General features: G+C 40.5%; 1 protein-coding gene across 1 annotated transcript in view; it reads right to left on the bottom strand.

The window, feature by feature from the left end:
* Window positions 1-14,194, bottom strand: part of PCLO (piccolo presynaptic cytomatrix protein) — a 398,487-nt gene that overhangs the window by 110,327 nt on the left and 273,966 nt on the right. Inside the window, exon 8 of the mRNA XM_040343440.1 lies at window positions 4,338-6,504. Within this exon, the coding sequence (XP_040199374.1) occupies window positions 4,338-6,504 (2,167 nt within the window). The remainder of the gene's footprint in view (window positions 1-4,337; window positions 6,505-14,194) is intronic.

The following is a 14,194-nucleotide window of genomic DNA, read 5'->3' as shown; positions in this document are numbered from 1 at the left end:
CATTACAGCGACAAGAGGCGACGAGGCAACATCGGAAGAGGGGAGAAGAACAGAAGAGAAGAAGATGACGTCACAGAAGACCGCGCTGGCTGCCTGTTACTAATTGAGCTAACACACAAAGATAGCAGGCAGCCAGCACTGAAGAAGAAGGCACCGGACATCTGCAGAAGAACCGGGGTTCGCCGAGTCAACAGCGGAGAGCGGCGAAGATAGAAGAAGACCCCCGGAGAGCGGAGAAGCCCCCCCCGGAGAGTGGAAGAAGCCCCCCCTGGTAATAGAGCTAATAAAGAAGACAGGGGGGGCCTCCGGAGCAGAATAATAAATTATTTTAAAAACCCTTGTGTTGTGTGTTTACTAACTTTTACTTTTTGCCTCCAGGTGAATGGGTAGGGGTACGATGTACCCCATATCCATTCACTTAGGGTGGGGGGCCGGTATCTGGGGGCCCCCTTATTTGAGGGGACTCCCAGATTCCGATAAGCCCCCACCCACAGACCCCGACAACCAACGGCAAGGGTTGTCGGGAAGAGGTCCTGTCCTCATCAACATGGGGACAGGGTGCTCTGGGGTGGGGGGGCCCGCAGTGCGCCCCCCTGCCCCAGAGCACCCAACCCCCCCATGTTGAGGGCATGCGGCCTGGCACGGCTCAGGAGGGGGGGGGCGCTCGCTCGTCCCCACTCCCTTCCTGACCGGCCGGGTAGCGTGCTTTGGATACGGGTCTGGTATGGATTGTAGGGGGACCCCTACGTCGAATTTTCGGCGTAGGGGGGGTCTCCTTACAACCCATACCAGACCTAAGGGCCTGGTATGCTCCTGGGGGGGAACCCATGCCGGTTTTGTTTTTACAAATTGCCGTGGAGTTCTCCCTCGGGAATGCATACCAAATGCCGTCGCTGGAATGGGCTTTTACATGGTGTTACTAGTTTACACTTTGTAACACCAGCCCTAGTTTTACACTTGCAAACTAAAACTTACGGCGAAAAAACGAAGCTGGAAAGCTTTGTGGATCGCCTTAAGTGCTAATTTGCATACTAGAAGCGGCATTTCGACTCGAAATGCCCCCAGCGGCGGATGCGGTACTGCATCCTAAGATTCGGCAGTGTAATTCAATTACACATGCCGGATCTTCTGCCTAACTTTGGAAAACTGCTTCTGTGGATCAGTTCCAAAGTTAGGACAAGGGATACGATGGAGTAACAGCAGTTACTCCGTCGTATCTCTTTTGTGGATCTGGCCCAAAGTTCGTAGTAGGAAATGATCATAAAGGAGAAAATTCTTCTATGGGTGATCATGCAATCAGATTTCCAGGCGGCTTCCTTCTGGTCACCCTGCACACAGCTGATCTCGGCACCTGCTACTGCTGCTACTGCTGCCTAGCCCAAGACCTTCCAGGTCTTTTCTGAACGATCCGAGCGACGTTTCCTAAATATGAGACAATCACGCTAGCAGTCCTAGTGCCAGGCAGGCACATTTTCAAGTAAGCGGCCAATCAGCTTTTTTAAAATATGTTTTTTAAATAAAAGGTAATGCACTATGAGATTCCCTCTTTTGTTTCTTATTGTGGTTCCAATCATCGGCATTACTACTGAAACCAACGTTCCAGATACTGTCTTATAGTGTGCAGGCACTTATACCTGCTCAGCGCATAAGACCTACTTTTCATTAAGTGGTCCAATCATTGTGGTAAGCGCATTTGAATATTCAGAGCACTTTGGGTGAAGTCAATTAGCTGGTGAAGGCTGTTTTTCTACCTCCTGGAAATCTGATTGCATGATCACCCATAGAAGAATTTTCTCCTTTATGATCATTTCCTACTACAAACTTTATTTTCACTTTTATATATGGTGTTTTTCATCAGCCTAGCGGCAAAGAATTTGGTTGTTTTGTACATTTGATTATCTTTATTTATGGTTTATGTTTTTTTTCATACTACATGTATGTAACATATTGTTTGAATGCGAGACTATTCACTATTGTTTTTGTAATAGATTCACTAGTATTATCTATTACCTGCCATCCTTATTCAGGCAGGTATCCTATTATAAATTTTAGCGCCCTCAATAGCACCTTCCACTTACATTTCACAGTTCACCCCTGTACCTCGAGGAGCAACTCAATGTATATAAGTACTGTATAATAATATATACACTTTTTTAAATTATTTTGTCGCAGGATCAACTTCACTTTATTTAATACAAATGCATTACAACACAATACAACACAATACATCTCTTCCACATTTTTATTCTGTCGTATGTGAACTTTTGTGACTTTAGTAAACTCATCAGATTCGATCTGAGATTTGCATGCAAAGAAAATGGACGATCGTTAGTCCGATAATCTCATCATGTGTACCGGGCTTAACACTGCACTACTCTGTGAGTATACCCAATTATGTGTTTGGGTGTGATTGGTTGACTGAAGTCAACACCCCATAGCCTTATTTACTAAGCTCAGTGAAGATTCACTTTGCAAAGGTAACATTTACTTTGCTAATCAAACAGTCACCACTTTAGTATATTAAAGCGGGGGTTCACCCTATAAACAAAAAAAAATAAAACATTTCTTATAGCATAAAATGAGGCTACAGTATGCCTGTCTTGATTTTTTTATCCCCGTACTCACAGTGCAATCCTACTTTGAAGATTCCGTCTCCCCACGGGGAATGGGCGTTCCTATCCAGACGGAGGATGATTGACGGCCGGCTCTGGCACGTCACGCTTCTCTGGAAATAGCCGAAATAGGCTTGGCTCTTCACGGCGCCTGCGCATAGTCTGTGCGCAGGCGCCGTATAGCACCGTGAAGAGCCGAGACCTACTCCGGCTGTCTTCGGGGAGCGTGACGTGCCAGAGCCGGCCATCAATCATCCTCCGTCTGGATAGGAACGCCCATTCCCCGCGGGGAGACGGAATCTTCAATGTAGGATTGCACTGTGAGTACGGGGATAACAAAATCAAGACAGGCATACTGTAGCTCGCGCTACTATGCCTCATTTTATGCTAAAATGCTGCTATGGAGGGTGAACCACCGCTTTAACCCCAACTGTTAGCAGAGCTAAACAGATACATCTCTTTGCTTTGCTCCTATGCTGGCCCTCCAAGGAGTCCTCTGACACATGGCCTGTATTAATTTTATTGTGAATTGCCTAATGAATACATGCAATGACTGTCCCCTACACCTAAAAAGTCACTGGGCCCCAGGTAGCCTCTCTTTTCAGAATCCAGCTCTGACTTTAACAGCTACTTTAACTTGAAAATAAACTTTTTCATTGCTATAAAAGTTTCTTTGAGAAAATTTAAAAGGTAAGAAGTCAGTCATGTTATCAAGAAAATATCAGTATTATAAATCGCAAAATAATTATTTAACTTTTTTTTTTCTGTAATCATAACATTATAAACCAAACTACTTTTACTTATTTTTCCAGCATTTTTCATTTAAAAAGTGTCATGCATTATCAGGGTCATGCAACAAATTAAATTAAAATAATTAGAAGCATTTAAAAAGAAAACACAGTGCATGCATATATTTATTAGACAGCGCATATACATTTATTAAACATCAAAAAAGACAAGAAAGCACAGAAGTAAAAGCATATATTTCACCAAATTTACAAACACTAATCTGTTTTGAAAAACACAATTTATTAGGATATAGGAATTTGATGTACCTATGTCTACTTAAATAATTCACTCCTTGCTGCTGCAAAATAATAGCATGTTGCAAAGCAGACTGTGCATGTGCTTGAAGAAGCAAGGAGACAGACATATGAGCTTTACATGTATTTTTACAATACAAATGGGAGAGATCCATATTTGCGTCATATAAAATATGGTTGTCAGATATCCATATTTGTGACTAATAAATAGTTTGCAGTTTTTAATGTAACATTCATGTTAGCCATGAACGTTAAAATGTATAGGACATTGTTATTTAAAATTATAAAAAAAAAAACAAAAAAAAAAAAAACTGTTGTACCAAAATAGACATATTTTACATATATATTACACTACACAATTTTTATGAAGAGTAGGAGAGTTGTTATAGGCATGCCAAACCCCAAAAATGCAATAGTAATGGTATAATTAATAATGATGCTAATAATAATAATAATAATAATAACATTAACACAAATAAAACATTAAAACAGAAGAGTCAAAAAAAGGAAAATCAAGTTTGAAAAGCTAAAAAGGATAAAATAATTTAAAACAATGACAGTGAAAAACACAAAAACACACAAGAAAGGAAACATTTCAACACTCACAAAATAAATTAATAGCATGCATAGAAATTAAGATTTGTGTTGTGATAGTAGGAAAGCAGTCTGATGCCATGATTACCTTCGCTGTCTGACATGGCATGTTGAAAGTCATCCATGATAAATGCTATGTCTCGATCATAACCACGAGTCCTGGTTTCTTCTCTCATATGCTGTTGTACTTCAGGCAGGGAATGGCTAGAACCAAATTGGTCCCTGGTATCTGCTGATATTGGTGGTAATGGTCCAGCAGCAGCTCTTGCCATACCCATTGGCTGTCCAACAGGACTTAACGGGCTCTCTTCTTCAGAATTTTGTGCTACAATAGGAATCCTTCCTCTGCTTTGGCTAATAGGAAGACTAGATGGTTTTGTTCTTCCCGAAGGTGCTGCATGGCTAAATGTCCCATCTAATGATTCTGCCTCATTCGCTTTCTGCCTTAATGAAGAACTTGATACATCTCTCTTAATTGACAGATCAAGGCCATATACTGATGAAGGCCTAGAAGAAGGCCTTGATCTATTACCACTTACATAGGGTTTATCAACTTCATCCTGCAATGTAGTTCTCAAATTTGTATTAAGAGATGAACCAAGGGTTTGACCTAAGGCAGGGCCCAAGAATTTTTGTTGGTCTGTAATGTTTTTCCTTAAGCCATATGTAATATCATCCTGGAGCATTCTTACCTTTGTCGATATGCTTGGAATTGATGATGTACTAGAAGAGAGATAGGTTGAATAGTCAGGCTCTAGGTCTCGATTTTCCTGAATTGGAGAAAATTTTGACATTTTGGGGTCTATCAAGGACTTTTTATGTTTTTGGTACAGAATAGCAGGAGGCAGCTGCTTGGCAGCTTGTTTTTCTAATGTGAGTCTGCTAATGCTATATTTTTCACTTTTAGGGAAGTGTCTGTATAAGCTGTCTGAATGATAATAGGGTGAAAATCCAGCAAGGGGGTCTAAATTTTCTGTACCTCTACGAAACTCCTGTTTTATTTGATGCTTAAGAAGTTTTAACTCATATGGATCTTCCATTGAATCTTCTTCAGCTTTTCCATAGCTGTGTAATCGTGCGGAGGATGAAATAGGAGCTAAAAAGTCTGTTACTTCTGCAGTTCTTCTAGAATCAACACTTCGAAGGAGGCGGTCTGTTTTTGAAAGTTCTTTTTCATGTAGCCCAAATGCAGAGCTCAAAGACCCAGTTCCTTTTGTAAGTTCTCCAATGTCATCAATAAGAACATAATTCCTGGAAGCATGATGCTCTAAATCAGCATAAAATGAATCTGCAGATATACTAGACATTGGACTACTTGCCATGCTGCTTTTTTCATCTAGTCCTAATCGTAAATCCAAAGTACTATATTTACTACCAAGATGTGAAACAGAGTAACCGCTGTCAGTAGAAACAGGTGCTATTATGAGAGGTTGATTTCTAATAACATCATAGTGTGATGGTATTTTAGGCTCTATATCTAATGCACCTTGTCTAGTTTGTTGCTGCAATAGTAAGAGTTGTGAAGCATGTTGATAAGAGGGCTGCTGGGTAGGTGTAGACTGAGGCTGAGGATTATAGGATATAGTTGGCACAGCTTGGAAAGTGGGTTGAGTTTGGTACGATGAAACTTGTTGATGATATAAGGATGGCTGATAGTGGGACTGCTGAGGAAATTGTGTTGGAGCTTGAGTAAGCAAAGTAGGAGTCTGATATTGGTACTGAGTGTAAGGACTTGTTTGTGGTGCAAACTGAGTTTCTGTCTGAGTTTGTGGTGGTAAATAAGGACTATATTCTGGCTGTGGGGCAGTTTGTGGTCTGTCCATGCCAATATGGCTTTCTATTCTTGTTGGTCTTGTGTTACTGACCTCACTGTCTGACATGTAATCACGTTCTTCAGCAACACCTTGCAGGTAAGCTCTCTCTCTCTTTTCTCTCTCTTTTAGTAAAGCTTCCTTTCTTCTATTAATTCCCATTTCCAGGTATCTCAGTTTTGCATCAATTTCCTTTTCCTCTTCATCTAGTTCTGCTTGTTTCTTGCGTAGTTTTGAAGATTCTCTTTCAACCAGATCCAGTTCTCTGTCAATATCTTGCAGAATTTTAGCACGAGCCATAGTGGTCGTTCTACAAATTCTTCTTCGAGAAACTGATCCAACAGTGCTGTAAGGTGATTGTAAGCCATTGCTAGCTTCCTCTGGTGGAGGGTTTGGCAATGTTCTTTTTACCTTCTTTTGAGTACCACTTTGAATACTTTTTGTCTAAGGTAGTAAAAAATACAAATATAGTTAAATTACATTAAATAAATGAATTAAAACAGTATATATACAAAGCATAAAATATACTTTGGGAAAATAGAAAACCTGACTATTCCAACATAAACACATATATAATTGGCACCTAAAAAAGTTATTATATTGTTAACTCACAAAATGTATGTATTCTACTTCCTTGATGTTTATAAAGATAACTTTATAACTATACATAATATATTATTATTGTCTATCTAGAATCAGGACTCAAATGTTTTAAATTTAGGGTGAAGCAACTGTTTTAAATGTCTGTCCATTTACATATTAATATACAATACATGTTTAACATGGTAAACCTGTTTAAGAAGACACTAGTTTTTAAAACAAACATACATTTCTGGGACATCTGTTTCCCTCCTGCATCACAAATGTCAGTACTTGTGGCATATTCATGTATCTGTCAGAAACAGATAAATATATCTGTTATACGGAGTTCAACACTGAGGCAGAGTATCCATACCAATGAGCTCCCTGCCAGGCCACTGCACCTGTTATATAGCCACTATTCATCCCAATATTGTCTATAGAATCTGCCTACTTCGTCCATTCACACAGGAAGTGGACCTCGTGGCAAATTTGTTCCTCAAAGCTTCCCAACAGGCTCTACCCACACCACAACAAAAATCCTCAGTCATGCACCTGTCTATATGACAAGCGGCTTCAGTCTCAGCCTACGTGTGACAAAGTTCCCCATCTGGCTCTGCTCACCCCACAGATCTACTCAATGTGCACTGCATGTGCTGGATACAAAGAGCATAATGTGGAACTCTGAGACACTAGTTCCCCATCAATCCACTGTCCTTGTGATTGGAAGTGGACAGAAGTGTGTTGATTTCACAGCTGCTATTGGACTGAAGAATGTCAATCTATAGGCAGGTGGACCTGTTATGGAACTGGTCTCTCAAAAGCTCACATCAATTTTCTTCCACTGTCAGTGAGCCTCTGCCCTAAGAGCCTGGGACCTAGCAACCAAAGAAGTAAACTCATTTTAAAACACATTATTAGAGTAGTAAACACACACCAACCTCTCTTTGCCATATGCAAAACTCGGTCCTATTTACCTACTGTTTCATTATATAACCCCTTGCCGCCGAGCGTACACACATATGCGTCCTCTGCTTTTGGGGGTTATACCGGGATGATGCCTGCAGCTGCAGGCATCATCCCGGTATCATTTTTCAGAGCCGGCGATTGGCTTTTCAGGGATAACAACCGATGTGGCTAAAAGCTGCTTGGTTGTTATCCCGGAGGAGCAGGAAGGGACACCCCCCCTCCTGCCACCTCCGCAACTCTTACTGGGCCTCCCGTCTCACCGGGAGACCCAATCTACTAACCACTGTCTCCAGTGCCTAGCCACAGACTGGAATGAAGCCGTTCGCAGCTTTGATCCAGTCTCTTCAATGTAAACACAGAAGCGACGTCACAACGTCACTTCCGGTTTACCCGACTGCCAGTTGCCCCGGTTTTAAAAAAATACACAGTATTCAGAATCGCCGTTTTCAGCGATCTGAATACTTTGAAGTGCTAAGGAGGAATCGGGGGTCTTTTAGACCCCCGATCCCTCCATAAAGAGTACCTGTCACCACCTATTACTGTCACAAGGGATGTGCAATAAAAGTGATTATAAAAATAAATAATAATAAAAAATTAAAGCGACCCCGTGCCTGTGAGAAACACATACGGAAGTCACGCCTGCATATGTAAACAGTGTTCAAATCACACATGTGAGGTATAGCCGCCATTGCCAGAGTGAGAGCAATTATTCTACCCTTAGACCTCCTCTGTAACGCTAACCTGGTAACCGTAAAGAAAATTCAAAGCGTCGCCTATGGAGATTTTTTGCTACCGTGGTTTGTCGCCTTTCCACAAGTACGTGCAATTATAAAGCGTGACATGTTTGATATCTATTTACTCGGCACAACATCATCTTTCACATTATACAAATAAATTGGGCTAACTTAACTTTATCATTTTTTTTAATTCACAAGTGTCTTTTTCCCAAAAATTTGCATTTAAAACATCGCTGCACAAATACGGTGTGACATAAAATATTGCAATAATCAGCATTTTGTTCTCTAGATTCTCTGCTAAAAAATATATATAATGTTTGGGGGTTCTACTTCTAAGTAATTTTCTAGCAAAAAATACGTATTTTAACTTGTAAACACCAAATGTTAGAAATAGGCTTAGTCATGAAAGGGATAAGAACTGCCTGTAAAAAACGTTTTAATTTGTTGGATCTACCTATATCTGTCATACATGCTAGACCTTTTACCAAAACAAAGCTTTCATTAATTAGGTGCAGGACATTTCAAAGGGACCATCTATCTATCTATCTATCTATCTATCTATCTTTATCAATCTAGTGTATGCAAAGAAGAATTCTGTATGTGTTTTTTATAAGTTAAAAGAGGTATTTAACCGCTTGCCGACCAGCCGCCAGTTATACGGCGGCAGGTCCGATCGGCTGCGCGAGATCATGTAGCTATACGTAATATTAATAAAAATGCCATAAAACTATGCCCTATTTTGTAGAGGCTATAACTTTTGCGCAAACCAATAAAAAAAAACAATAAACGCTTATTGCGCTTTTTTTTATGAAAAATATGTAGAAGAATACGTATCGGCTTAAACTGAGGAAAACAACTTTTTTATATATATTTTTGGGGATATTTATTACAGCAAAAAGTAAAAAATTATATATTTTTTCAAAATTGTCGCTTTATAGCGCAAAAAAAAAAAAACGCAGAGGTGATCAAATACCACCAAAAGTAAGCTTTATTTGTGGGGAAAAAAGGACGCCAATTGTGTTTGGGAGCCACGTCGCAGGACCAGACAATTGTCAGTTAAACCAACGCAGTACCGAATCGCAAAAAGTGGCCCTGTCATTGACCAGCAATATGGTGCGGGGCTGAAGTGGTTAAACTCATTAAATATTGCATGTTTCTACACCCCCCTTGTTAGGCACTATAATTATTTTTTTGGGTATAATTGTTGTACCCCTCTCTATGCACTACTGTCCCCATTGTATTCGCTACTAAAAACTAGTGTTCCTTCCACCTCTTACTGTGGACTACTGTTCCCATTGCTTACCACAATTGTTCCCCCACTCCCTTCTGAATACCAATGCTCCCACCCTTTAAGACATGTCTAATATTTAGTGGATTTAGACATGCCAATTTAGGGCACGCAGCAAGCCACGTGTCTTCTCTGTCCCAGGGTGTCCCTCTTTCTAAAATTCCAAGCTTGGGAAGTATGTGCCTTCCATATGTTTTTGATGAATTATAAGAAATAACATAACCCCTGCAATAAATTTCTAAGGATATAATAATTCACTTCAGAGGTTACTACACTTTGAAAATCCACTCATCCTACAGCGTTGTTTATTTAGTAAACTGAATTGTTCATCTTAACGTATATTACATACACACACTGTATACTAGCATGATCAGTTCATATATTTTCACCCTAAATTCACTAGTTATGAAAAAACACTATCAATAATTCTCCTCATCCATAGTGACTAAATTAATAATCAAGAACAATGTGGAGGTCTATGTATAAAACATTCACTGTGCTTTGGTCTTAAGCACTTGGACTGCCGCCATGAATGTCTGCTATAATGTTTGTAATATAATTATCTGCTATGATCATCAGCTCCACCTAATGGCCATAATGTGTTTTTTTTTTACACTGGATGGAACTGGCAATCATAGGAGATAAATGATACTACAAACAATATGACAGACATTCATGGTGCTCATGTGAAAGCTTACAGTGGATATTTTTTTGGCTGGCACAATGTATAGTATAGGATTTCAGATCATCTGTGCCCAGTCTTGACACAAAGAGTTAATCCAGCTCTGAGCAATCCTTTTATCTTTTTTTCAGTGAGATAAACCAAACAGAGAAAACAGAGAAAACCCTGTCTGTTCTTCCCCCCTGCTGTGAGTGACAGGTGATTTACATATCTCATGCATGAGCCTAAGGCCCCATACACACCATAGAATCTATCCGCAGATAAATCCCATCAAATGGGTTTCTGCGGATAGATTCTATGGTGTGTACACTCAGTCGGATATTTATCCGCGGATAAATCTCCCCTGGGATGGATTTCCAGCAGATGGATATTTGCTGACATGCTCAACAAATCCATCTGCTGGAATCCATTCCAACGGATGGATCCGCTCGTCTGTACAGACTTACCGGATCCATCCGTCCAAAGGGATTCCCCGCACGCGTCGTAATGATTTGACGCATGCGTGGAATTCCTTATATGACAGCGTCGCGCCCGTCGCCGCGTCATAATAGCGGCGACGGCGCGACACGTCATCGGCAGAGGATTTCAGCGTGGATTTCAATGCGATGGTGTGTACACGCCATCGCATAGAAATCTTCTGAAATCCTCGAGAGGATTTATCCGCGGATACGGTCCGCTGGACCGTATCTGCGGATAAATCCTCTCGTGTGTATGGGGCCTAAGACAGTCATTATTTTTTAATTCTCACCCCACTCCTTTCTTCTGCAGCTCTCCCAGGATTGACTGTTCCACACCTCAGCATGATTGGGCATGCTGAAGTTATGTGGCTACTTTTCTGGGTTTTGACTGGATGTTAGTGATCATAGCAGAATTTAGTGTAAGAAATACACAGGAGAAAATGCATGTTTACAAGGGGAGTGTAGAGGAGAGCGGGGAGTCTACTGACATCATGCCTCCACCCACCGAGCTCCTCTACAGACCCACCCACAGAATATGCAGTTTTTCAGGTCTCATAACAGACAGAGGGGAGACATTTGAAAGGTAAGGATACATGCAGGAGACATGTTTATCCTTATAGATAACCACTATAGCAGTAGTTTAGAAAGGATGAGAGTGGGTTTACATCCACGTTAAGACATTCGTACAGCTAGCATTTTATACATAGACCCCTCAAACTTCAATTTAAGTATGAACAAAAACAATAAGGCTGGATTACCTCCATTTCATTGTCATTTATTCTGAATGATACCATAAGGCACATATACAATCAAATGTACACCCAAGTTGCAAAAAATGTAATTGCAAAAAAGGTTTCCTGTAAAAGAAGTGCTGCCCATGCTGCCAAACATTGCACTGTTGAGGAGAAAGCATCCACATAAGTCTGTTGAGAATGTGGTTCTCCTGTGTTCCATGCTGCACTTGGTGGTCCCTCTTGCCACACTCCATTACACTACAGGACATGCTGGGTACCCAAAAGATCAAAACTGTCTCTGAGGTCTTTGTCTCATTGTGTTTAAATATGAGGTACAGCGCTAGAAAATTAATATTGATGATACCCAAAATTTCTATTGAAAAATTGGGAAAATATACAACATATACAGTACAGACCAAAAGTTTGGACACACCTTTTCATTCAAATTTCTTTATTTTCATGACTATGAAAATTGTAGATTGACACTGAAGGCATCAAAACTATGAATTAACACATGTGGAATTATACATAACAAAAAAGTGTGAAACAACTGAAAATATTCATAATATAATTTCATATTCTAGGTTCTTCAAAGTAGCCACCTTTTGTAGCAGACACATCTCTAGAACTGTTAACCACTTGCCGACCGCCCACCGTCGTTATACGTCCTCACTTTAGAGATGAATATCTCGGTAACGGTAGCAGCTGCTGCCACAATCGAGATATTCATCTCTTCTGTGGGCGGCCGTGTTAACGATAATGGCGGTCTCCGCGGCGAATTCGCCGCGAGATCGACGTTATCGGTGGCGGGAGAGGGGCCCCCCCTCCCGCCGCTCTCCCGCGCCCTCCGCCGCTTACCGGAGCCGTCGGTAGCGGCGGAGGAGATCGCGACCATCCGGATGGTGACTGGGGACAAGACTGAAGGAAAAATCTCCTTCGCCCGTCCCCATAGCTCCGCTGGGCGGAAGTGACGTCAAAACGTCAGTCCCGCCCAGCGTCTTAAAGAAACATTTTTTTTTTTTGTCATTTGAAAAAATGACATTTCCAAATTTCTTTTTTTTTTTTTGCATTTAAGCCCAAATATGAGATCTGAGGTCTTTTTGACCCCAGATCTCATATTTAAGAGGACCTGTCATGCTTTTTTCTACTACAAGGGATGTTTACATTCCTTGTAATAGGAATAAAAGTGATAATTTTTTTTTTTTTTTTTTCAGTGTTAAAAATTCTAAAATAAATAAAAATAAATGCGAAAAGCAAAAAAAAATTTTTTTAAAGCGCCCCGTCCCGACGAGCTCGCGAGTAGAAGCGAACGTATACGCGAGTAGCGCCGACATATGAAAACGGTATTCAAACCACACAAGTGAGGTATCGCCGTGATCGTTAGAGCGAGAGCATTAATTTTAGCCTTAGGCCTACTCTGCAACTCAAAAAATGCAACCTGTAGAATTTTTTAAACGTCGCCTATCAAGATTTTTAAGGGTAAAAGTTTGACGCCATGCCACGAGCGGGCGCAATTTTTAAGCGTGACATGTTGGGTATCATTTTACTTGGCGTAACATTATCTTTCACAATATATAAAAAAATTGGGCCAAATTTATTGTTGTCTTATTTTTTCATTTAAAAAAGTGAATTTTTTCCAAAAAAAGTGCGCTTGTAAGACCGCTGCGCAAATACGGTGCGACAAAAAGTATTGCAATGACTTCCATTTTATTCTCTAGGGTGTTAGAAAAAAAAATATATAATGTTTGGGGGTTTTAAGTAATTTTCTAGCAAAAAAAAATGGTTTTGTCTCGTAAACACCGACTCTGAAAAACAGGCCCGGGGCTAAAGTGGTTAAGAGGAGACTGTGTGAATCAGGCCTTCATGGTAGAATATCTGCTAGGAAACCACTGCTAAAGAAAGGCAACAAGCAGAAGAGACTTGTTTGGGCTAAAGAACACAAGGAATGGACATTAGACCAGTGGAAATCTGTGCTTTGGTATGATGAGTCCAAACTTGAGATCTTTGGTTCCAACCCCTGTGTCTTTGTGCGACACAGAAAAGGTGAACGGATGGACTCTACATGAGTGGTTCCCACCATGAAGCATGGAGGAGGAGGTGTGATGGTGTGGGGGTGCTTTTCTGGTGACACTGTTGGGGATTTTTTCAAAATTGAAGGCATACTGAAGCAGCATGGCTACCACAGCATCTTGCAGCAGCATGCTATTCCATCCGGTTTGCGTTTAGTTGGACCATCATTTATTTTTCAACAGGACAATGACCCCAAACACACCTCCAGGCTGTGTAAGGGCTATTTGACCAAGAAGGAGAGTGATGGGGTGCTACCTCTTGAAGCTCATCAAGAGAATGCCAAGAGTTTGCAAAGCAGTAATCAAAGCAAAAGGTGGCTACTTTGAAGAACCTAGAATATGAAATATATTTTCAGTTGTTTCACACTTTTTTGTTATGTATAATTCCACATGTGTTAATTCATAGTTTTTAAGCCTTCAGTGTGAATCTACAATTTTCATAGTCATGAAAATAAAGAAAACTCTTTGAATGAGAAGGTGTGTCCAAACTTTTGGTCTGTACTCTATGTGCAAAATACGTGAGTGAAAAACAATATTTCAAAAACAAACATATATGAAATAACAATGAAATCGAAACTAAATAATACACTATTTAAATGAATAAATAAGTGAACATGG

The sequence above is a fragment of the Rana temporaria genome, chromosome 3 (genome assembly GCF_905171775.1).
Source record: "Rana temporaria chromosome 3, aRanTem1.1, whole genome shotgun sequence".
Lineage (NCBI taxonomy): Eukaryota > Metazoa > Chordata > Amphibia > Anura > Ranidae > Rana > Rana temporaria.
Note: the sequence above shows the minus strand (reverse complement) of the source record. Positions and strands in the feature narration are given on the sequence as shown.